Source organism: Sinocyclocheilus grahami, unplaced genomic scaffold (assembly GCF_001515645.1).
Source record: "Sinocyclocheilus grahami isolate Dianchi unplaced genomic scaffold, SAMN03320097.WGS_v1.1 scaffold90.1, whole genome shotgun sequence".
Lineage (NCBI taxonomy): Eukaryota > Metazoa > Chordata > Actinopteri > Cypriniformes > Cyprinidae > Sinocyclocheilus > Sinocyclocheilus grahami.
The window spans coordinates 5,374-31,386 of record NW_015505269.1 but is presented as its reverse complement, the minus strand read 5'-3'; the positions used below and the strand labels follow the sequence as shown (position 1 = coordinate 31,386).

Here is a 26,013-nt window from a genome sequence, read left to right as displayed (position 1 = left end):
TTATTTTTATTTTGTTTTCAGTTCATTTCTAACCTTTATAATTTGTACTTTGTTTTTTGTGTAATTTTTGTATCTAATTTTTGTCTTATTTCAGCTGTATTTCAATTTAAAACTGCTTTTAATAGTTTTAGTTAAACTGAAAAACAAAAAAAGTATTGTTTTGTTAAATGTTTGATTTATATTTAAAATAATATTTATCTTTTTTCAATTTTTTGGTTTGATTTTGCAATTTATTGTGGTTATTATTTTATTTATTCTTGTAATTTATTTATCATGACAGAATATTGACTAAATTTAAAGGAAATTTTCATCAAAAGACAAAACTAAAATTGCATATCTGACCTCCAAGTTAACAGATTTGGATCAAAAGCCCTAAAACCGATTTCATGGGATCTGTAATATCACTGTAAAGCCGCCTGGGAGACGTTTGAAACAATTTCTAGCCTCTAATCCCTGTAATTAAGACTAACGAGAACGATCATGTACTTCAGCAGCAAACAGTCTGTGTTCATGAAGCCACTTAACGTCCGGTCGCACAGCAGGCGTCATTTGTTAAAAATGAAAAGTCCCTTTCCTTGCTCTCATCACGGCTGTTAAATAAGGATATTGACCTGTAAATTCCTCAAAAGGCTCTGGCATCGCGAGGCCCCGAACACTATTTGTTGTGATGGGGCCCGTGTTTGTTTTTGTCTAAGTGATTCGATATGTTCTGCAGTTGCAGCATAGTTTCTTTTGACATCTCTAAGCTTAGGGTTACCTCTCTTTTTTGCTTCTGAATAATTCATGAACAGAAATCCAATACTATTGAGTTGGAGTGAGGGGGACTCAGAAAAAAAGTTGAATTACAAAACATTGCATTCTTTCATCTCATGAAGTTTTGCGAGGAGCAAGGGTCAATTAAGAGTCCTCTGGCTACGGTGAGTATGAATAATGCACCACAGGGCTGAAAAACCTTGGGAGACTTGCTTTACTTGTGTAGATTATTGACGCTCCTACCGCTTTTTTCCCCCTCCTCTCTCCTCAGGTGAAAAAGGACCCTTTGTCTGCGGTGTCTCTGACTGTTCATGCCTCAATAGCCTGGAGGCAAAATGGGCCTAATTTGCACAGGTCTGTTTTGGGGCCAATTATTATAATACCAAATGTTCTGGAAACACAATAAAATTTAAAACAATAAAGAGCAGAGCCGCCAATGTTGTCATACATTTTACATTTGAATGAATCTCTCATTAAAGATGTATTTTATCAGTTTGGCGATTCGCAGTGCTCCTCTTTTCCACCTTCTTGAGTGTTGCTGTAATATTTAATAGCTTATATGTATATTATACATGGTGTTGTTTTTTCAAAAACTAACTGAAAATACGGCAGAATTACCGTTTTCGTTTATCTATAGACTTTAGTTGTACCTGACGAAGTTATTGCTTCTGACATTGATGTCTCAGGTATGTTCACAAAGAGTTTCAGCTCACCGAGAAAACATAACTCAAGGGCAAGGTCTCATCTGGCACTAGAGAAAAAGTCCTTATGTTATCAGGAACATTGCACACTGTGTAAGTGTTGTCGTATTAATGAGCATATGTTGAGTTCTACAGTACATTGTATGTACACTGTGTCCTGCATGGTTTTAATAGGATAGTTCAGCCAAAAATGAAAATTCTGTCAGCCTCATGTTGTTCCAAACCCATATTTGAATTCTGTGGAATACAGAAGAAGATATTTCCAGGCTCTATGATGTTTTGGACCTCATTGACTTTCATTGTATTGGCAAAAACACTATGAAAAAGTCCTATGGGTTTGGAATGACATGAGGGTGACATAATTTTCATTTTGGCTGAACTATCCCATTAAACTAAAGCCATGCAGTACAGTGTATTTAATAGCTTGTACATATACATGATTTATTTATCAGTTTTCCAAAACTATGTGAAAATAATCCATTGTTGTTTTGGACCTCCTTGTATGAAAGTCTGTTTCCGGAATGGAATTTAAAATAATAATAATAATAATAATAATTAAAACAAAACATAACAGCAACTTTTTATCACAATTCTGACCAAACAAACAAATAAATACATAAACTTATATCTGAGGTTTAAGTCTCACCAAAATAAATAAAAATAAAAGAAACAACAACAACAACAATAATAAATAAATCAGAATTGCTAAATATGCACTCAGAATTCGGACTTTTTCACAATATCTCATAATTCTTAGTTTATATATTTCTGAAAAAACAAATCCTCTGAATTCTGAGTTTACATCTCGCTATTCTGTGTTTTTGTTTCTATCATGGAATAAATAATTAAAAATGTATCTCACAATTCAAACCTCTCAGGCTTCTCAGAGTTCATATTTTGCAATTCAGACTTCAGAACTGTGAGATATAAAAATGTCAGAATTGTGAAACTCACCAGGACTTGTCACAGCACTATACATATTGTTGCTCTTTTGTTGGTTTGATTGGTTCTATTGTCCTCGTTTGTGAGCCGCTTTGGATAAAAGCAACTGCCAAGTGACTAAATATGAGCTCAGAATTGTGAGGAAGAAAGGTCTGAATTGTTTTTTTACAATTACCTTTTTATTGTTATTAATATAATTATATATATTTTTTATCTCAATGCAGCAGAAAGCTTCCATATCATTGACTTTCACTACACAAAAACGGAAGTCAGTCAGTCATACAGTTTTGGAATAACATGAGGTTGAGTAAATGATGACAGATTTTTCATTTTTGGGTGAATCCCTATCCCTTTACGAGAAGATCATGCATTCTAATCATGTCTCATTTTAGTTCCTTAAAAAGTTTCTTATGCAAGAGCACTATCAAATTAGGCCTGGTCATGTTTTACATGCAGATGCTGCATCTGTCATGTTGGTCAGAGGCTGGATACTCTCAGATAGCCACACAGGCAACACTAGATGTCAGTGTTCTCGCTGATGTCGGGCTGCAAGCTTTTTGTTTGTGGGAAGGGGAAGGAGAAGCAAATAGTTTGAGAAGATGATGCTTGCACTTCAGAACTTGGGGGTCCTGATGGATTTCTTTATATTAGAGGGACTGTCTATGAGGAGTTAGGGGCTATTACTGTGCCAAGCCTGATCACAGGGCATCACTTTCATCTTGCTAACACTTTTGTATAATTAGCAGAAATTTGCTGAGATGTGTTTTCTCCTCCCTTCATTTCCTAAGACGAATCATCAGGAGTATAGACTAAACTCCCTTTCTTAGCTCCTAGGATGCAAAAGTTAAATGTAAAAATAATGCTTGGTCTTATTTAGAAGATATATTTAGTATTTTTTTCTTTTCTGTTTTGCGCTTTGAAGCTGTTGGATTGGATTCACCTAACATGCCTTACACACTTCTGGAGGCCCATTATATAAGTTTGAGTTTTGACAGAAATTGTGTAGCATTAAAGTATGTTTCTCATGTGTGCTCCATCTTGTTCTTAATGATCACAAACAAACAAACAAATAATCTATCCACTCACAAGAGTTTTCCTCTTGAACCTGCCTGTGGTCAGTCAATAATAGCCTACTAAGATCTCTCAGGGTTATTCTATAAATTGTGTGATTTTTTTAAAGAATACCTTTCATTCTATGCACTCTGTCAGACAAAGAATGACTATTAGGATGAATATTACATATAAATATGATATCCTATGAAGTATTACTTATGTGTCTTTGAGAAATAAGATGAATTGTTTATAAAAATGATTCGTTTAACTGTTAGCTTTCCCACCTTTAAATGAATGTAATTGTTTTACACGCAATGGGTACAGAAAGCAGGCTTTTGGTGAAATGACCCCTAGCGCCGAATCTACTCAATTTCATGATGGCGTCACGGGGGACGGCTCAAGTTTCGATGTTTGTGAGCACCAATCAGAGCGCAGAAAAACCCGGAACTTCTGAGAGTGTAAGAAAGAGCGCCTGTATTCAATTTGAAAAGAACGAACAACATCAGGTATGGAATGTTTTTGCGTTTATACGTTCTATATCGTTTTATATACGATTTTATAAATGGTAACTGGATCATGAAGTTAGCTATATAGGCTATAGCCTATTTTACAGTCTAGTTTTATTCTCAAGAACACGTGACAACAGAAGTGTAGGCTACTTCTACAGTGTTTTTGAGTTCAGTCATGCGAAAAAGTGTTCATTCTTAATGCGTAATTCAGATATGTCATACTCGATATGCAGTATTGTCTCCAAATCTCCTAACGTTACGTTTTGGTCGCGAGCGGTGACTCAATGAAAATAGTCAGTCTTTGCTTATGGTGACCTCGTATGTTTGTGTCTATCTTTTAAAATCTGTTTTGAAAATAGTTATGCAAATAGGAGCCGAAATTCTGTGTTTTTGATATTTTGTGATTTGAAAATCAACAATTTGCTTTCACAAACGCATTAAAAGCAGCAGGCCAGTCACTTCCTGCCTGTTGACATTAAATAGTTTTTATTATACATGGTGTCAAAAGGAATTTCATTGTTAATCAACTTAAAAGCAAGTAAAGCTACGTAGTTATTTAACCCTCGGGTTCTTTTTAGGATCTAAGAGACCCTTAAATCTAAGTATGTTTAAAGTAGGCTATATTTGTTTGTACTTAATACTAAAGATTGATACTTGATGCTAGGGCTGTGCGATATTGAAGAAAAATGCGATAACTCATTAAATAATGCGATATGCGATACGATAATGCTTAGGTGAAACGGTTTTACTCAGCTGTTGCGGAGTCAGTTCTATGAACTTCTATAACTATCTTGTGTCATATACAGGGGTTGGACAATGAAACTGAAACACCTGGTTTTAGACCACAATAATTTATTAGTATGGTGTAGGGCCTCCTTTTGCGGCCAATACAGCATCAATTCGTCTTGGGAATGACAGATTTTAAATATTAACAAAAAGTGTAATATCATTCCAGTTATAATGGCACTGTAGATCTTACCGAAACCATCAGAGCAATAACAGTGAGTGGGAATATTTGGACATGCTCCAGCTCCACCCCTCATCCATGTGGCTCTTCTGGGAAGCAGATCTGTGGACTTGCGAATGCTGATGATGCTGCACTGCTTTATTTGCAGGTGTTACCCAACACCTTAATATTCAGATACAAGAGTGTTTGTAAAGAAAACCAGGGTTTGTCTGTGTAATTTTCCTTATGTATGCATAAAACCTTATCCTGAACAAAAGAAAGTGGTCTTGTTTAATATAAGCGCTGAGTTATGCAAACAAACCCTGCTGGTTGCTCCATATTTAGTCTTTTTAACTAGGTACTCCTGACCCCAGTCCTCTTCAGCTGGCTTTTTTCCTAATTGGCTTCACTGGGCCTAAAATGCTGCAATATTTCTCGAAATTGACTGCTTATTTGAGTGTCGAGACTCAAGAGTGATGCAATTTACAGTAAGTTGCTGGTAAAAATGGACCGTGGCTTCAGACGCAGCACTTAGCAGAGGCTGCATGGGGCACGAGGAACTTCAGGGGATGCATTTCACGTTTTATGGAGGTTTTGTACAAACATGGGGACGGGCACCACAGAGGCAGATGGGATGGGATTTTTTGGTGCTTTCGCTCCTCGTGGATACCCGTATGCACACCTCTTAGTCTTTTTGGGTTGATCGGGTTGCCTTGTTTACAGTGTGTTATAGAAGGGCTGACGCCAGCCTCCCTCGGGAGGGAACAAGGGTTAATTGCTGTTAAAGTGTTGGTCTCGTTCCTCTTTCTGGCCCTGATGCTCCATTAGAACTGACACTAATGAGGCAGTGCAGAGAGGACACCCTGGAGTCGAGGGACGGCACCACCGGCTGGGGGAGGGAGTCATGATGGAGAGACTGAGACTTTACTTAGCTGAGAGAGAGAGAGAGAGAAAGCATGCACTAAGTCATAGATCAAGAGTGTGTGTTGTTCAGTGTTGTTGGGATGTGTGTAGGTTTGGCTTCTCTTAATTGGAGGCTTACCCTCTGCATATGTTGTTTGTTTCTCATTACGAATTCATAGGGGACTGAATAGCTGGTCGTCCCTCATACTAGGTCTGTTTAGCCAATGGCATTTGCTTAGTTATTGGACTGTATTGATTGTAATTTAGAAATGTCAAAATATGGATTTTCAACACCCTAGTAATGTAAATTATGAAATTGACTAAATAAGTACTTTTATAAAAAAATAAAATAAAAAAAGCTTGTTGATTAATGAAGTCAACAAAAGATGTGAAGCTGCTCCTAAAATTATTTAATATTTTAAATATTTTCATTTGTTTTTATTTTAATAAGTACTATATAGAATTCTATAAGTTAGACTACAATATGTAAAAATTAGTGCTGTCAAATGATTAATCGCATCCAAAATAAAAGGTTTTGTTTACATAATATGTGTGTAGTGTGTGTATATTTTTATGAATATAAATTTATACATATAAATACATGTAAATATTTTCAAAATATACTGTATGTGTGTGCATTTATATATGCATAATAAATATACGGAGTACACATACATTATGTAAACTAAAACTTTTATTTTGGATGTGATTAATCACGATTAATAGTTTGACAGCACTAGTAAAAATATATCATAAAAATTATACAGTTTTATCAAATTATGAATGATTAAAAATACTAATATAAGCAAATGCAATGAAACAAGACTGAAATAATTAAATAAAATCATTATTAAAATATTTGAATGTATTATAATTTCTTACACATGAATATACAGTATATTGAATTTGATGAAATCAGAAAAAAGTCTAATTCACTTATTTTATATCAAATTATAAATTATTTTAAAAATATGAATATGAGCAAACTCAGTGAAAGAAATTAAACAAAGTAATTTCATATTTGAAATATTTCCCATTTACTTTATATTAGTTCTATTTAAGAACTTTATACAATTCTATAAGTTGTATCATAAACAATAATCAACAATTTATACAACTATTATTATTAAATTAATTGGTCAAATAATGAATTCTTAAAAATAAAAATTTTATTATATGTAAAATGTTATTGTATGTGAAAATATACATATCACATATACATATCAATGTATTGTGTGTATATTGTGTATGTATTAGTGTGTGTGTGTGTGTGTTCGTATATATAGATATACGAACACACACACACACACAAATATATAATAAATAATTTGAAAGTTAGTATTTAAGTATATATGTATTTAAGTAAAATACAAATAAAATTTTCAACTTCAGATATATATATTAAATATAAACATGTAGATTTCATTTATCGTCATTACATTTTTATTTTGGTCAACAACCGGTAATTTGATGTCTGTTTAATAGTGGTTTTCTGTTTTGTAGCTATAACACTGATCTGGAGTCAGCACCCTCAACTGGTTGGTCATGAGTTTTGCTCCGAGTCCGTTCACCCCCATGGGCATCTGCGGAGCATTCAGGAGCAGCGGGACCGCTGGGAGAGGAAGAGGAGCCGCACGGCCCGCGAGCTGGTCCTGAGTGAACAAAGATACTGCGAACAGCTGGATCTAGTCGTCACGGTTAGTCTCTCTACAGGCACAACATTACACAAACGCTCATGGGCTGAATTGGTCGATCTTGTATCAAACAATACACTGATGGAGAATCACTTGTCTTGTCACGGATGGATTTAGTCATAGAAACAGAAAAATGCGTTGATCATCAGAATATCCTAATTAATCCAAATCTGAAATTCTAATTATCTTCGAGAGCTTTATTCACTGTTTCAACAGCACAAGGTTTTCCGTTCATTGAGTGGTCCTTGACACCATCACAGGGTTATTCTTTTGAAATTCATAGTTTATAACCTGTTCAAGGCTTTTTTTTGCAGCTAATTAGTTTTACCTTTAAGATCACTGAGTTTTCCGTGCCATTTCTGTGCGCATTTTGTTTTATATCAAAATAATTGGCATTTGAATTTGCAAAGCTAACAGAGCGAACTCGCACGTCGGTCTTATTGTTTTCGAATGCCGCAGCTAATTAAACAGTTGACCGTTAAAACGCAACTTATTTTGAGAAACCAAACCACGTCGCCTCCCGCCTCTGGTGGAGTTGTGTTAGATATGCGGCTCATATTAAGCCGTTAGAGGTAATTGAGATGTCATTGCTGCAAAATGCTTGGCTCTCCACAGATTTGTTCTCGCTTTGTCTCAAGGGTGTGCGACGAGAGGTGACACTCTCGGTAAGATGAAGAGTCATGTACGAGTGGCGTCTGAAAATTTAATTTTCTCTCCCTCCTGTCTCTTTCTTTTCTCCAGTACTTTGTGGAGATCTTGAAGGCCAAAGGAACCCTCAGGCAGGACATTAGAGAAAGCATCTTCAGTTCAATTAAATCCATTCATTTAATAAACCAGTAAGTATCCTTTGAATAATTAAGTGAATATTCGCTCTCAGGGGAGAGAGACGGCTGAGGGTGGCTGGCTTTGATACCGTTTAAAAAGGACGATAGGGTAGAGGAGTATTAATTGGGGTCTAACAGGAGAATCAAGTTTGAGAACTTGGAGATTGCCTGGTGTGCCTTATCTTATGTTATTCTCTTTAATTGGATTGAGAATCGATGCGGATGCTGGATTTAGGCTTACAGATGCACTTTCTCCAAAGTATTTCACGTTATCCCGCCACTGTTACCATCAGAGGTGATGGCGGCCTGTTCATAATGGCCGCCGTTTTTGTGTTTTCTAAGCCTTATGTGTTGATAAAAATAAGCGTTTGCAATCGCTGAGGTTTTAAACATTGTATTTTTAATGAAAGTGTTCATTACCATGCGTTCGTTACTGATACTCACAGTCTTTCCACTACTCTAGCTGATTCGCCAGTTATAGGCATCAGGCTATTCAATACAAAGTTTAAAGTCAGAAACACAAATGTCAGAAACATGAAACACCGTTCGCAACCCATTTCAAGTTTGCACTGCAGTCAGGTTTTTTGCACTTCTGAGTATACACTGGATATTGAATATTGGATAACACTGGATATTCAATATAAATTCATTAATGCAGGACCTGATTTTATCCTATAAGATCTTGTTATGATACCAACATTTCAGTAGTTGTAATGTACTTTTTGTTCTTATGTTTTTGACAAATGCTTTTATTCAAAGCAAGACAGGGCGTTCAAGCTTTGTCAGTATTTTAGGAACAAATTTATAATAACCTTGGCATTGTTAACATTATACTCTATGGGAAGTTTTGTGATAGTCAGTACCATAAAATGCTATTGAATTCAGACAAAATAGTATATTATTGATATAATAACATTAATATTAACAAATTAAATTAAAATAATATAATGTTTTTTTTTTAATCCTACCAGATTTTTTCTTGAATTTTTCAAAATGTATTTTATTTATTTATTTATTATTATTATTTTTTTTTTTTTTTTTTTAATGGTAATCAAACCAGTAAACAGTCTGTATATATCTGGAAATAATTGAAAACAGTTTTTTGGGGATCAACATTCCTTTGTTAATATTAACTGCATAGACAGCAGCAGCTCTGTTGAGCTGTATTTGGATCTAATAATTTATAAAAATGTATTAAGTCCTTTTTGTTTTTGTCCGAAACTTTTACACTCTCTTAAAATAAACATTAATTTACCAATAAATGGATTTGATAGTGAACCAGTGTTGTTATTGTAAAATTCTTTAAAAATTGTCTTCGGTAACTGAAATAAAGCTTAAATAAAATATAAACAGAAGATGAAAAAATGTAACTTAAAAAAAATTTAAATTTTGCTTTGGTGAATAACTGAAATAAATACATTAAAGTACAAAATTTGAAATAAAAATGTTTTACATTTATGCATTTGGCAGATGCTTTTATTTGAGTGATTTGCATTACATTTAATGAAATATAAAAAAACAAAAAGACAAATGCGTATAAAAATGCCTAAAACTTATATAGATAAAAGCAATAAATAAAAGCTCCTTCAAACTAGTAATAAATGCTGCAATAGTCTACAAATAATACTAAAATAACAGGCATGAGTGCTTGCAGGGCATGGATGCAAATATGCAAATTATACTAAAATGTTTTTAATTTTGGTAGCAACTGAAGTACCGACACTTTTGACAAGGGCAGTGGGTTGGAAAATTAGAGATATTTGCGATGTCAGCTAAAAAGAACGAATCAGTCATTTCAGTCTGAGGTGTAGATATATAGTCTACAATAATATGAAATTCCATGATGACTTTGATAATGTCTTTGTTTTTTAGCGGTGGTAGAGTGGTCATGCTAAGTCGTGAAACCCAGCTGTGACTCTTCCGCATACAGACGATTAGACACTCTGCTTGTGGGGCATTTATGACAGCTTGAGCAAATGAAAAGCCAGAGCCGCTGGAAACAAGGCGCTGGAGATGAAATAATACATCAGAAAAACTGGCCTGAAGAGCAGTCGGCATTGATCTGCCCATGCGGGCTGGGCAGACTAACAACAAATTAACTCACAGGTGTCAAGAAGCCTGTTCTTGTTCATTTTATCTGAGGCTATCTATGGCACAGAGCTCTCGTGAAGCGTTTTGTGTTTTGATGTACCACATCTGAAAGCAAAAATAGAAAAGCATGCCTCTCCAAATGCCCAATAGCCTGTAAGCGAACACGCTTCAAGCTTTTTATTAAGACCTTCAAGCTTACGTTTGAGAGATCATTGCTCCTCAGTGCAGAAGAGTAGTGTTTGATATATTTAACAACATGATCAATCTTAGAAAATTTACCTGACAAGCTCAGAGAGATGTTACCTAACAGGAAAAACATAGTGAGGAGATTTCATTAGTCCTGAATTGGCCAAAGTTTTCATACGAGTTAATACAGCGTGGTTTTGTTGTGTACATATTACGAAACGACTGAAAGGGGAACTACTCACAGCCTTTAAGGGCCTCATCCAGACCCTGTTGATTGAGAATCATAAAATTGTCTGAATAATGAATCACCGTGGGTCCCCGAGGCTCCCATCAATGCCTGATTGACGGGCCTCTCTACAAACAGTGGCTGAATGAAGATGGAGGGCTGAGTTTCAGACCCCGATGTATTGGATAAATCGGTGCTCGGTTACCATATATCATCATTAGAATCGGTTATTGAAGTGCCGGGTGAAGCGTAATGGCAGTCTCTCAATTTAGATCTGTGAACAGACAGCAGCGGCTGTTTATAAAAATGTATTAAGTCCTTTTTGTTTTTGTCCGAAACTTTTACACTCTCTTAAAATAAACATTAATTTACCAATAAATGGATTTGATAGTGAACCAGTGTTGTTATTGTAAAATTCTTTAAAAATTGTCTTCGGTAACTGAAATAAAGCTTAAATAAAATATAAACAGAAGATGAAAAAATGTAACTTAAAAAAAATTTAAATTTTGCTTTGGTGAATAACTGAAATAAATACATTAAAGTACAAAATTTGAAATAAAAATGTTTTACATTTATGCATTTGGCAGATGCTTTTATTTGAGTGATTTGCATTACATTTAATGAAATATAAAAAAACAAAAAGACAAATGCGTATAAAAATGCCTAAAACTTATATAGATAAAAGCAATAAATAAAAGCTCCTTCAAACTAGTAATAAATGCTGCAATAGTCTACAAATAATACTAAAATAACAGGCATGAGTGCTTGCAGGGCATGGATGCAAATATGCAAATTATACTAAAATGTTTTTAATTTTGGTAGCAACTGAAGTACCGACACTTTTGACAAGGGCAGTGGGTTGGAAAATTAGAGATATTTGCGATGTCAGCTAAAAAGAACGAATCAGTCATTTCAGTCTGAGGTGTAGATATATAGTCTACAATAATATGAAATTCCATGATGACTTTGATAATGTCTTTGTTTTTTAGCGGTGGTAGAGTGGTCATGCTAAGTCGTGAAACCCAGCTGTGACTCTTCCGCATACAGATGATTAGACACTCTGCTTGTGGGGCATTTATGACAGCTTGAGCAAATGAAAAGCCAGAGCCGCTGGAAACAAGGCGCTGGAGATGAAATAATACATCAGAAAAACTGGCCTGAAGAGCAGTCGGCATTGATCTGCCCATGCGGGCTGGGCAGACTAACAACAAATTAACTCACAGGTGTCAAGAAGCCTGTTCTTGTTCATTTTATCTGAGGCTATCTATGGCACAGAGCTCTCGTGAAGCGTTTTGTGTTTTGATGTACCACATCTGAAAGCAAAAATAGAAAAGCATGCCTCTCCAAATGCCCAATAGCCTGTAAGCGAACACGCTTCAAGCTTTTTATTAAGACCTTCAAGCTTACGTTAGAGAGATCATTGCTCCTCAGTGCAGAAGAGCGGTGTTTGATATATTTAACAACATGATCAATCTTAGAAAATTTACCTGACCAGCTCAGAGAGATGTTACCTAACAGGAAAAACATAGTGAGGAGATTTCATTAGTCCTGAATTGGCCAAAGTTTTCATACGAGTTAATACAGCGTGGTTTTGTTGTGTACATATTACCAAACGACTGAAAGGGGAACTACTCACAGCCTTTAAGGGCCTCATCCAGACCCTGTTGATTGAGAATCATAAAATTGTCTGAATAATGAATCACTGTGGGTCCCCGAGGCTCCCATCAATGCCTGATTGACGGGCCTCTCTACAAACAGTGGCTGAATGAAGATGGAGGGCTGAGTTTCAGAGCCCGATGTATTGGATAAATCGGTGCTCGGTTACCATATATCATCATTAGAATCGGTTATTGAAGTGCCGGGTGAAGCGTAATGGCAGTCTCTCAATTTAGATCTGTGAACAGACAGCAGCGGCTGACTGATTAAAACGAATAAAGTGCTCGCGTTCTCCAAAACCACATCGTTATCAGGAAGCTTCTTCAGATGCATGTTGATATCTGCGCTGGCTGCTGAAGGTTATTTGAATCCTTAGCTGAAATCATCACTTTTTATCTTGGACTAGTTGTAGCGCAGAAAAACAGAGAACAAGGACAGGAGGTGAGCCGTAGATGTAAAAAAAAAAAAAATAAATTATCATACACAATATGCACTTTATAGTAGGAAAAAAAAATTGTATGAACGCATCTGAATTTATAAGCCATTGTAGTTTTTAACCTAAATTTGTACTTAGTTACTTTTTTACAAAGTAATGCTTTATGTTACTTTTGTGATACTTTTTGTCACCTGAGCTGATGCTTATTTATTTTTAATAACAAAAATCTCAAAAGTTCTATTTTTGGCTAATTTAAAGGCCCTTTCACACCAAAAGTGAAATTAATAAGCCTTATTTGAAAAAGTGAATTTGAAAGTAATGCGTTACTTTACTAGTTACTTGAAAAAAGTAATCTGATTACATAACTCGCATTACTTGTAATGCGTTACCCCCAAAACTGATGGTGACTGCAGCTACCAGTTTCATAGCACTCTTTTGGACTGTTTTTCACACAAACTTGTATGGCATCAGTTTTTTTTTCTTTTCTTTGTAGAGCTTGACACCTTCCTCTTTCGTTGTATGGAAAAGAGCAACCTGGACATTTTTCAAAACTTCTCCTTTTGTGTTCCACAGAACAAAGTCATGCATGTTTGGAACAACATGAGGATGAGAAAATTTGTATTTTTAATTAGATTTTTTTTATTTTACATTTTATGCTTACATTTCTGATGTATTATTTCAATAATTTTTTTTTATACAGTCTTATAAGTGATTATATAACCCGAGGACAATGCAAACCAATCATTCCCAGTTTTCCGTAAAACCTTCAAAATGATGGCAGCCTCAAAGGCGACAGTATTACGATGACATTCTAAGAAAATATCTGTCTGCTATATTTAAGTTTACAAGAATTGTTTGCAGTTGGTTTGAAGTTCATTGTTTGTACATCACATGATACTCTTGGGTCGGTAAAGACAAATAAATTCCGTATTCATTAAACGCTGCTGAACAAGCAAACAAACACTTTTTATCTTGGACTAGTTGTAGCGCAGAAAAACAGAGAACAAGGACAGGAGGTGAGCCGTAGATGTAAAAAAAATAAAATAAATTATCATACACAATATGCACTTTATAGTAGGAAAAAAAAATTGTATGAACGCATCTGAATTTATAAGCCATTGTAGTTTTTAACCTAAATTTGTACTTAGTTACTTTTTTACAAAGTAATGCTTTACATTACTTTTGTGATACTTTTTGTCACCTGAGCTGATGCTTATTTATTTTTAATAACAAAAATCTCAAAAGTTCTATTTTTGGCTAATTTAAAGGCCCTTTCACACCGAAAGTGAAATTAATAAGCCTTATTTGAAAAAGTGAATTTGAAAGTAATGCGTTACTTTACTAGTTACTTGAAAAAAGTAATCTGATTACATAACTCGCATTACTTGTAATGCGTTACCCCCAAAACTGATGGTAACTGCAGCTACCAGTTTCATAGCACTCTTTTGGACTGTTTTTCACACAAACTTGTATGGCATCAGTTTTTTTTCTTTTCTTTGTAGAGCTTGACACCTTCCTCTTTCGTTGTATGGAAAAGAGCAACCTGGACATTTTTCAAAACTTCTCCTTTTGTGTTCCACAGAACAAAGTCATGCATGTTTGGAACAACATGAGGATGAGAAAATTTGTATTTTTAATTAGATTTTTTTTATACAGTCTTATAAGTGATTATATAACCTGAGTACAATGCAAACCAATCATTCCCAGTTTTCCGTAAAACCTTCAAAATGATGGCAGCCTCAAAGGCGACAGTAATACGATGACATTCTAAGAAAATATCTGTCTGCTATATTTAAGTTTACAAGAATTGCTTGCAGTTGGTTTGAAGTTCATTGTTTGTACATCACATGATACTCTTGGGTCGGTAAAGACAAATGCATTCCGTATTCATTAAACGCTGCTGAACAAGCTCAGCACCCTTGTCTCAAATAAGTATGTCACCCACAGGGAGGGGCCCTCGCATGACACCACACAAATCTGACTAAAAACACTTCCTTTCGCAAATACGCTTGCCTCTGAACTAACCCCCCTCATTATTTGTGACAAGAAGTGCCTTGATTTCCAAAACAGTATCAGGGTTATCATTGCGTTTGGAGTGCGGTGGCAAGACTGCAGGGTAGGGTAACGTGAAAGTGGGCCCTGTTACTTGTTTTTTGAGTTAACAGTACTTAATTGTTGATGATTTGACACAGTATGACGGTTCTTTGAAAGTATGATTTAATATATAATTGTGCAATTTAACAACAGTAAAAATAAAACGAATTAATTAAAAATTTAATAAAATATAATGAATAATAATATTAAAAGTATTATTATTTAATTAATTAATTTGTTAGTAAATAATATACAACATTTCATTTAAAACTTTTTCCAATTTATATATATATTCTTAAATAGAAAAACAATTAATGAAAAAAAATACACATATATATATATATATACAGTGGGGAAAAAAAGTATTTAGTCAGCCACCAATTGTGCAAGTTCTCCCACTTAAAAAGATGAGAGAGGCCTGTAATTTTCATCATAGGGTATATATACATATATATATATATATATATATATATATATATATATATATATATATATATAATTTATTTATTTTTTTTACAAAATATTGTTTATTACTAAGTACTAACAAATGCAATGCATTATTTAATTAATTCATTAATGTGTGTGTGGCGCTTTTATATAAAATTGAAAAAAGTATTTCTAAATACATACATAATTAAAATATTTATTACTTATAGATTTATCTATTTTGTTGTTATTGAATTTTAATTATTAAATATAATGAATGGAATTATTAATTTATATATAGTGTCAAAATTCTAAAATATTTACTTTTCTATATTATATATAATTTATATTTTATTATATCATATTTATATTTTTATTTTATTATATCATATTTATAATGTATGTGCACGATATATTATTTATTTTATTTTACAGCACGTTTGAGGAATGATCAATTCAATGAAGTCTGATTAAATTACGCCGCATAAAGCAAACAATATTTTTACTTCTTAACAGGACCCTGCTCACTCATCTAGAACTGGGGAGATTTGGCATTGGGTTTGAGGAGTTTTGCACTCATTTGCAGTTGTACAAAACGTATGTTGACAACATTCAGACGGCTAACAAAGTCCTCATGGTAAGTTAAAGTTAAACGTTTCATATGTTAGACTTGACCCCCTTTTTACTTCTCTTCACATGCTCGGCATTTGACATTGACAGCCATCCTTACAAATGTGACTCTTTATGTTGTACAGCCTTGAATATACGGCGAATATGAATACATTTGACAGATTGTGCAATTTTCCTTTTCTTTTGATAATGATTTGCTATTTGAAGGTAGGTTCATTTTTTTACCTGCTATGAAATCAAATGGTCGCTGGTATTGGCTTTTCGCAAGTAAATGCCTTATTACCTGGATAGAGGTCACCTCCTTACACAAAAGCCAGTGGCTACATCTATCGATATGAAATCATAAATATGTATTCATTATAGATCTATGGTAATGCGCAGGATTGACAGTATGTCATGCTCTACTTCTAATTGGTCCAAACCTATTAAATCATTGTACGATTCCTCATCTATGGCAGCTTTTTTCACCCTACCACATTGTTCGGCTCAACCTTGTGGGGGGAAAAAAGAAGAGAAGACACAATGTTGGGTCAGTAACTCAAAGATCGTCATTCAGAATGATTGACATTTGGAACGGTGAAAAAAAATGGAGTCACCTACCTGATTAAGGCTTATGGATGACACTCTGTGCAAACAGATCTCTCCAGGCAAAGCCCAGCGGTACCATTTTGTCCAACACTACCATCTCATTACGCCTGACTTAAGTGGGCAGCCTCCATCAGTGGGCTGGAAAAAAAGTGTGATAGGGAGTCTCTCTCTTTGCTAATTAGCTCCTCCCTCGGCAAGGCACCTGTACCCAAGTGTACGGATGACTGATTCCTTGTTCGACCAAATCAGTTAGTGGTTAAAGAATCATTGGCACGCCTGGCTAATGCTAACTTCTGTATTCTGTGTGCTTGCGGTGAACTGAGGGGGCATATTAACGTGTTTTGTGCTATGCCAGTAATTGTGTCTGATACCGAATATATGCTCGAGTGTTAGCCTCGCAGCAAAGCTCTTCCAAGCCGCGTGCTAGCATCTGGTTTTATTTATCTGAGGGGAAGCCTGGAGCCTCACAGATATTAATGTCTTAATTAAGAGGAGGAATACGTCTGCGGCCAATTGACTGGTTCTCATTGATTGCAGACTGAGCTGTTTAAGTTAGCATCGATTCCTCCGCTAGGCCTACATGGCTGTAATTGCTGGAACATGGGCTGGTGTGTTCGCCATGTCACATGATCCAAACATGGCTGGTTTGTCCTTCAAAACCCACCGTCGCATGGAAATGAATAAGAGAATAGCAATCTAGGCCAAGATCTCAACGTTTTCTCAACCAGTGGCGCTTTTTACAGGTTGTTACATGCTAATTTGACATTTTTAATTTCCTTTTTAGTACCATTTTTAACATTGATTGAACATATATAATAATATATGATGTGACGCTTAAATCTGTTAAAAGATAGTTTTGAATTATTTTAGAAATGCACAGTATATCTGTACCATTTAAGTTATTGGCCAGTATGGATATTTATCTATTTATTTATTTTTTATTATTGGTGTAAATATATTTATTTGATCAAATATAAATGAAAATCAAATATATGAAATATTATTACAATTTAAAATAAATGTTCTATTTTAATGTTAAACATTCAAATGTCCTGCTTTGTTTAGGAATCTTGAAATAGATCAATAGAAAGGTCAAATGACAGCATTTGTAATCTTTAAAAATACAAAAAAATTCAAATCATTAGCAACTCTCAAAATGAATATATTTTTCATGGTGTACATTATAATTTTGAGATGCTTAAATTCACTTATTAAATAGATTTACATTTTTAATGTTTTTTTATTCAGGTAAAATATTTACATTTTAGTTTGATATAATAATAGAATTTTAATATTGTTTAATATTGTTTTGATGACTTACCTATTATTTTAAAATGTGGAAAGCTTTCAGGATTTGACAGGATTCATTCTGAGAATAATTTTTTTTAAAAATTTTTGACTGTCCTGAATAAAAGATTCCTCTCACAGCATGTCCAACATGCGGTGATTTAATGTTGCTGTGTTTCTCAGAGGGAGACCCCAGCTGTTTCGGCCATAAATGTTACCCGAGCAGGTGTTGTACACGGTGTGCGCCGTTTGAAGATGATGGATTGTTTTGTGTACTTGATATGTTTATTTATTATTTACTTGGCACAAAAAAGTAGCACGACTTATGCTTTTCTCAGAGGGAAGCACAATTCCAAACAAATTTTGCATAAAAAAAGTGATATTTTGCTATGCTAATGCAGACTCTGTCTGCCATTATCCTGACATGGTTCGTGTGAGTGTATATTTAATAATGAAACCAAGGTTGCCTCTATTCAGAAGACAGCTTGTGATAAGAGAAAACAGAGATGTCTCGTTGTGCATGAGTGAGATTGAGTCACAAGCGAGACTGAATGCACAATTCAATAGACATCACGCCACATGCATCATCTACGGGGGAGATGCTGTTGGTGGGAGGTAAACAGTGTTATCGCTAGCATTATCAAATGTGCGCTACTGTTGTATCAAGTTGTTTTCATGGAAGCAGATCTTTGATTCATGGTTCATTTCCTTCTCAGGTTCAGGTGAAGAAAAGCAAAGCCTTCAGACGGTTTAAAAAGCTCCAGGAGTCCAGGCCTGAGCTCAATCAGCAGAAACTTGAGGATTTGCTAACGCTTCCTCTTCAGCGCATCCAGCAGTAAGTCCTCGAAGACACGTGTGACAATATTTGAACTTTAAAGTCAACAGTTATTGGTTATCGGCAGATATTAGTATTTATTTATCGGTTATTGGCCATTTTTATTTATCGGTTGTCGGGCAAAATTACAGTTTTTATTAGATAAATATTATCATTTATCAACCGGTTTAGAATATTTAATGCATGCTCATTTCTTTTATTTCAATATTTGGATGACTTTTGCCCATATCTAATGCTCACTTCAAGTTTAAAATTGACTAAAAGTTATTATTTGTGTAAAATGCACTAATAATTTAACAGTGTTAAATGTACTCTTTAACAAATGTCAAAATGAATATCGCTTTCTTCACATTATAATGTTGTGATGCCTAAATGTTGCATTTAAAGTTATGGATTTTAGTGTTTTATCAATTTAATTGGTTATCAGCTAGCTATAACATGAAAAAATATGTTTATTGTTATGGAAAATAATTATTATATTGGTGCATCCCTAGCTGAAAAGGAGAATAATTTCATAGCAGGTTTTTGTTTTGTAGTCGTAGACATGAGTGTTTGTGAAAAACTTTATTACTTATATATTTCTACTTTATTTATCCATTTGGTGATGGTAGCGGTGCATAAATGACACACTTCACCTAAAGATGTTTTGATTTAGTTCTGTTTAATGGACTCCTCAGCCACTTATTGCAATTGACGTGCAAAGTTTTCTTCTAATCTCAATAAATGTCAGAGTACCTCAGCCATTGAATTTTCAAGTCAATGAGATGGATTGGTCAGCGGATGTTTTTTGTGCATTTAAAGTTTAAACCATCTGCTTTGATGAAGAGATTACGGGATCGACAGCATCAACACGATGGCAGCATTGAAATGCAGTCAGTTCTTGATGGGAATGTAAAGCGTTTTGGTTATGCATCAGTATCTTCTGACACAGGCCAGGCTACTTCACAGTCTTCTGCTCAGCTGTCAAATCACTCTACAACTTCACATTTTGTTGATCGCACTATGTAGATTTACTTTAAAGAAGGATTTTGGGAATCATTTGATGGCATGATAACAGAAAGCTGTCACCACCGGGTTATGGTTTTCATGCTTGAATTCTCCATCCGTATTTCTTCGCTTTGGAGGAGTCAGAGTACGGCGCGTACCGAGCCTCTCAATGACAGACGTATTTATTGTTTGATGTCGTGCTCACACCTGCCTTCAGACTGTCCAAGAACTGTCAAAATCCCTTTTGTTAAGCCGCCGATTTTGTTGGCTGTAATTTCATGCGGTCGTGGTCTCAGCCGTTAATTAGTGTAACAGGGTGCGAAATGAACTGGAACATGCTTAAGAGCCAGCAAAAATTACATGGCATTCCTTTATCAAGCTGCTCGAGTCCATCTTAATTAGGCTTTTATGTCACTCCTACTTATTAAATGTAGTTTCCAACATGAAAGAAGACAAACACAATGTCATTCTTGCTATGACGATAATTATGTCTTTATATTTATTCTTTATAAGAACATTCCTCAGCTAGCGCCCACCTGTCATAGTTTTCATTCATATGCAAAATGACAGTCCTGTTTGTTTACAGGCCCTCTTTATGTGTCTTTGTGCATCAGTTTTAGGTGATTTGATCATGATTTTACTCCTGTAGTGTCATTTGACCAATATTTTATCAAGGAAAGCTTATGTTAATTAATGAACATTACTTTGTCAGTGTATTGCTGCTTGAATTAGGCTTTTATGTCACTCCTACTTATTAAATGTAGTTTCCAACATGAAAGAAGACAAACACAATGTCATTCTTGCTATGACGATAATTATGTCTTTATATTTATTCTTTATAAGAACATTCCTCAGCCAGCGCCCACCTGTCATAGTTTTCATTCGTATGCAAAATGACAGTCCTGTTTGTTTACAGGCCCTCTTTATGTGTCTTTGTGCATCAGTTTTAGGTGATTTGATCATGATTTTACTCCTGTAGTGTCATTTGACCAATATTTTATCAAGGAAAGCTTATGTTAATTAATGAACATTACTTTGTCAGTGTATTGCTGCTTGTTGAGAAAGCACAAAAAGTAAACCAAAAAAGATTGAAATGTGAAGTATTATTATATTTCTCAAACTTGTGAAAAATGCAAATACCAAGCTAAATGCCAACATGCAGTATTTTAAAAATTAAACTGCTTCCCCAGACTTTATGGACTTAAAGGGATAGTTCACCCAGAAATGAAATAATGTCATTAATTACCCACCCTCATTTTGTTCCAAACCCATAAGACCTTTGTTCATCTTCGTAACACAAATTAAGATATTTTTGATGAAATCCAAGAGCTTTCTGACCCTCCATAGACAGCAACGCAGCTCACACGTTTAAGGTAGTAAGGATAGCGTTAAAATAGTTTGTCTGTGGTTCAACCTTAATTTTAGTGTCAAAGACTGACACAGAAGAGTAGAAATTGTTTAATAAAGTTATTTTAGTTTTCTTTGTGCACAGAAAGTATTCTCGTAACTTCATAACATTACGGTTGAACCACTGATGTCACATGGACTATTTTAATGATGTCCTTACTACCTTTCTGGACCTTGAACGTGTCAGTTGCGTTGCTATCTATGCAGGGTCAGAAAGCTCTCGGATTTCATCAAAAATATCTTAATTTATATTCTGAAAATGAACGAAGGTCTTATGGGTTTGGAACGCTTTCTGACCCTCCATAGACAGCAACGCAGCTCACACGTTTAAGGTAGTAAGGATAGCGTTAAAATAGTTTGTCTGTGGCTCAACCTTAATTTTAGTGTCAAAGACTGACACGGAAGAGTAGAAATTGTTTAATAAAGTTATTTTAGTTTTCTTTGTGCACAGAAAGTATTCTCGTAACTTCATAACATTACGGTTGAACCACTGATGTCACATGGACTATTTTAATGATGTCCTTACTACCTTTCTGGACCTTGAACGTGTCAGTTGCGTTGCTATCTATGCAGGGTCAGAAAGCTCTCAGATTTCATCAAAACTATCTTAATTTATATTCTGAAAATGAACGAAGGTCTTATGGGTTTGGAACAACAGGAGGGCGAGTAATTAATGACAGAATTTATTTTTGGGTGAACTATCCCTTTAAAATTAAATGCATAAAGTCATGTTAATTTTGAACAAAAAGTTAAAAGGGAAAAGCTGGCACACTGTTGCTCTCAAATAGACTATTATTGAGTAGCGTGCATTCATTTTTAAATTATTTTATTTTAAATTAATATTATAATTCAGCAAGGATGTGCTAACCTGATCAAAACTAACAGTAAAGACATTTATAATTTCACGAAATATTTTTATTTCATATAAGGTTGTTCTTTTGGACTTTCTATTTGTCAAAGAATGCTGAAAAAATGTATCTCAGTTTCCACAAAAATATTAAGCAGCACAGCTGGTTTTAACATCGATAATAATAAGAAATGTAATGTACACAAAATCAGCATATTAGAATGATTTCCAGATTAATGGCTGCTGAAAATTCAGCTTTTTGACATTTAAAAATATGTAAATAGGAAACGTAAATTGTAATATTTCACAATATTACTGTTTTTATTGAATTTTTGATCAAATAAATGCAGCCTTGGTGACCATAAGTGACTTCTTTAAAAACATTTTTAAAAAATCTTAAAGACCCCAAACATTTAAACAGTAGTGTACAGTATTTTTACACTTTTTCTGGACAGATAGTTGCTTTCTTTCGAAAGCAAATGAAACTGGCAAAGTAGTGCCGTGGATGATTGACAAGAAATGAGTCATTCCTCTAGAATGCATTATTATTTTTATGCAGTGTAGTCACATTCACTCTGCTTTTTAAATGTGATATGTATGATTTGACCACATAACATTTTGTACTCCATTTATACCTGATATGAGCACTGACCACTTGTTATAAGATCACCTAACACCGGATTCACAAGATGCCTTTTGAACGAATATAAGGTATTTTCTTGCTGTTTTTGTCCCGCAGCAAACCACAGGACTTTGTGTCGCACCCTGAATTTTCTCCACCCAGTTATCACAGAGATATCCTCTAATTTCCCTCGAAACTGCAGAGCGCTGACATCTCAATCAGCATGTTCAAAGACGCCCTTGATCTGATCTCATCCTCTGAGGCCCTGATCACTGTGTTTCCTATTGTCCCCCCATCGATTCTGCCTCTCCGCTCTCGGAAAGCGAGGACGCACGGGGGTCGTGTAATTGTATGATGATCTTAAGTGGCACGGTGGAAGAGCTCCATTCTCGGAGAGTGCAGATAATCAGGAGTACTGCCTTTAACGGGGACTCAGGAGGAAATTGTTGTCACTTATTGGGCTGGAGGATGATGGATGGCGGGGCTGGCTGTGTGTGGATCATGGTGGCTACTTAAGACGTGGAGCAGGACTGTTGGGAGGGAGGATAAAATCATTCCTATTATTAAACGCCATTTACTGCAGCTGCTGAGAAGGGATTCACGTTGTGCCTCTCTTCTCAACTCTTCTCCCTGTAGTCTTCCTGACTACAGATGGACATTTTGGTCAATTTGTCGAGCGTCAAACAGAGAAATGAAGTCAATAAGCAGATAATTATTTCTGTGTTATGGGCATTATTAAAATTCTATAAATTGTGTCTCAATGAATGTGAAATAAAACTAGTTATTTTAAATGGTAAAAGTGAATTGAAAGTGAAAGTGGACCGTATGAAAATAGCTTTCATCTGTCTGTCTATCTATCTATCGTTCTATCTATCGTTCTATCTATCTATCGTTCAGTCTGTCTGTCTATCTGTGTCGTTCAATCGTTCTATCTATCTATCGTTCTAGTTGCCGTATCTATCATTCTATTTATCCTGTCAGGCTTTTCTAGAAATCAGCAAAATCGGCATATTAGAATGATTTCCAGATTAATGGCTGCTGAAAATTCAGCTTTGACCTCACAGGAATAAATAACATTTAAAACTATTTAAATGGGAAACAGTTATCATTATATAATTCTCTCTATCTATTGTCTATCCATCATTCTATCTATCGTTCTGTATGTCTGTTGTTCTGTTTATCATTTTATCTATCCATCATTCTGTCTTTTTTCTATTTTATAGAAAAATTATATTTTTCTATCACTCTATATGTCTGTCCATCATTCTAGTGATGTCTTGTCTAGTATTCTGTAATTCTGTCTTTCCTTCTCTGTTTTTTGCTCAATGTATCGTTCTGTCTATCCACCTTTGTCTATCCATTGTTCTGTTGATCTTTCTATCTTTTCTCTTTTCTGTTCTATTTTATCTGTCATTCTATCTGTCTTGCATAATTCTTTATATTGTTCTATCTATCACTGTCTGTCTGTCTGTCCATAATTCAGTCTGTCATTCTATCTGTCTATCTATCATTCTATCTGTTGTTCTATTTGTAATGCAGTCGTGGCCAAAAGTTTTGGCAGTGACATTAATTTTGTGTTTTGCAAAGTTTGCCGTTTCAGTATTTGTAGATTATTTTTCCATGTTTCTATGGTATACTGAAAAACAATAAGCATATCATACGTTTTAAAGGCTTTTATTGGCAAAAGAATTATAATCAGTCAATATTTACAGTGTTGACCCTTGTTCTTCATAACCTCGGCAGTTTGCTCTGACATGCTGGATATTAGCTTCTGGGCCAAATCCTGACTGAAGGCGATCCATTCTTCCCTTATTAGTTCTCGGAGTTGATCACAATTTGGAGGAGACGGTCCTGGCGCATGCTGGACACTCTGGGACGTCCTGAAGACTTCTTCACTGCAGTCGAACCTCTCTCCTTGAAGTTCTTGATTATCTGGTAAATGGTTCTTTCAGGTGCAAGATTCTTTGTGGCAATTTCCTTGCATGTGAGGCCATTTTGATGCAAAGCAATGTTGGCTGCACATGTTTCTTTGGAGGTAACCATTGCTAACAAGAACACAATGATTGGAAGCGCTTCTTCCCTCCTTTTATAGCAATCAGTCTGCTCTTACAAACTAATTAATATGATAGCGATTTTACCTGACTAGTACTCATTCACACTTTCACGTGTGCTGCTGATATGGTTAGTCAGTTAATGTTAGCTGGTCATTTTATGTCAGGATCAAAAAACAGTGATTTTTTTTTTTTTTTGTGAAAAGTCAATGACATTATTTAAAATGCATCTGATCACTCTACACAATAATCTAGAAACAATGTGAATGAACACCACAACAGCTTAAGCAGCAAACTTTGCAAAACACAGTTTATGTCACTGCCAAAACTTTTGGCCACAACTGTCGACAGATAGCAGACAGGCAATTTGTTTTTTACACTAAAGTTTTTTTTTTTTTACACTATTCAAAACGTATTTTTACATTTACACAATAATCTAGAAACAATGTGAATGAACACCACAACAGCTTAAGCAGCAAACTTTGCAAAACACAGTTTATGTCACTGCCAAAACTTTTGGCCACAACTGTCGACAGATAGCAGACAGGCAATTTGTTTTTTACACTAAAGTTTTTTTTTTTTTTTACACTATTCAAAACGTATTTTTACACACTTTGATTTTCTAATAAAAGTGACTGTTAATTGAATTTCTGTTCATTTGAATTCTACTTCCTGCATTGCAATTCTGCTTCCTGTTTGCTTTCTCAATTCATATTCAGTCTAAATACGGAAAATAAATCGGAATTTAAAAGGTATTTAAAATTCGTAGATGCATCATACTGTAAAGTACATCATAAATTACACTGTAACTGATTACATTTCAAAAGTAAAGCCCAGTTTGCATTTGGATTATATGAAATCTTCCTGTCCCTATACCTGACCATGAATTTGCTTGTCTAGCATTAGGTCTAGGTGGTTTAAACCTTATAGTAATAAAACGGCGTGTTTTTAGCACACTTGTACAGCTCTATAATGGATTTGTACGTCCTCAACATCGACGTAGAGAAGTGCCATATAAGAGGTTAATCCTTCGCTTTGTGGTGGAACTCGTCGCTCGGAGCGGGTCAGAAGGTCATGGCCGCCGCGTCTCTTTTACATGCAGAGAGCCTCAAAAAGCGGAGGAGGACTCGTGTTAATGGAGCCGAGCCATTATGTAGCCGATAGTGTCAGGGCTGTTATATGGGCCTGTGCTTACACAGCAGATGGGTTCAATTCAATCGGTGCTTCAAACACAACATAATGAGGAGTTCAGGAGGTATTCTCGCCGTTTGTGTTTGTTTGCAAAGGTGTTGATTGAACTCATTTAAAAGCAGCTTTGT

The 26,013-nt window shown here is 35.0% G+C and overlaps 1 protein-coding gene across 1 annotated transcript in view; it reads left to right on the top strand.

Moving 5' to 3' along the window:
* LOC107587168 (rho guanine nucleotide exchange factor 39-like) overlaps nt 1-22,867 on the top strand; it is a 67,801-nt gene extending 44,934 nt beyond the window's left edge. Inside the window, exons 4-8 of the mRNA XM_016274835.1 lie at nt 7,311-7,504; nt 8,243-8,337; nt 15,957-16,077; nt 18,662-18,780; nt 22,761-22,867. Coding sequence (XP_016130321.1) covers nt 7,311-7,504; nt 8,243-8,337; nt 15,957-16,077; nt 18,662-18,780; nt 22,761-22,827 — 596 coding nt within the window. The 3' untranslated portion in view covers nt 22,828-22,867. The remainder of the gene's footprint in view (nt 1-7,310; nt 7,505-8,242; nt 8,338-15,956; nt 16,078-18,661; nt 18,781-22,760) is intronic.
* The last annotated feature ends 3,146 nt before the right edge of the window (nt 22,868-26,013 follow it).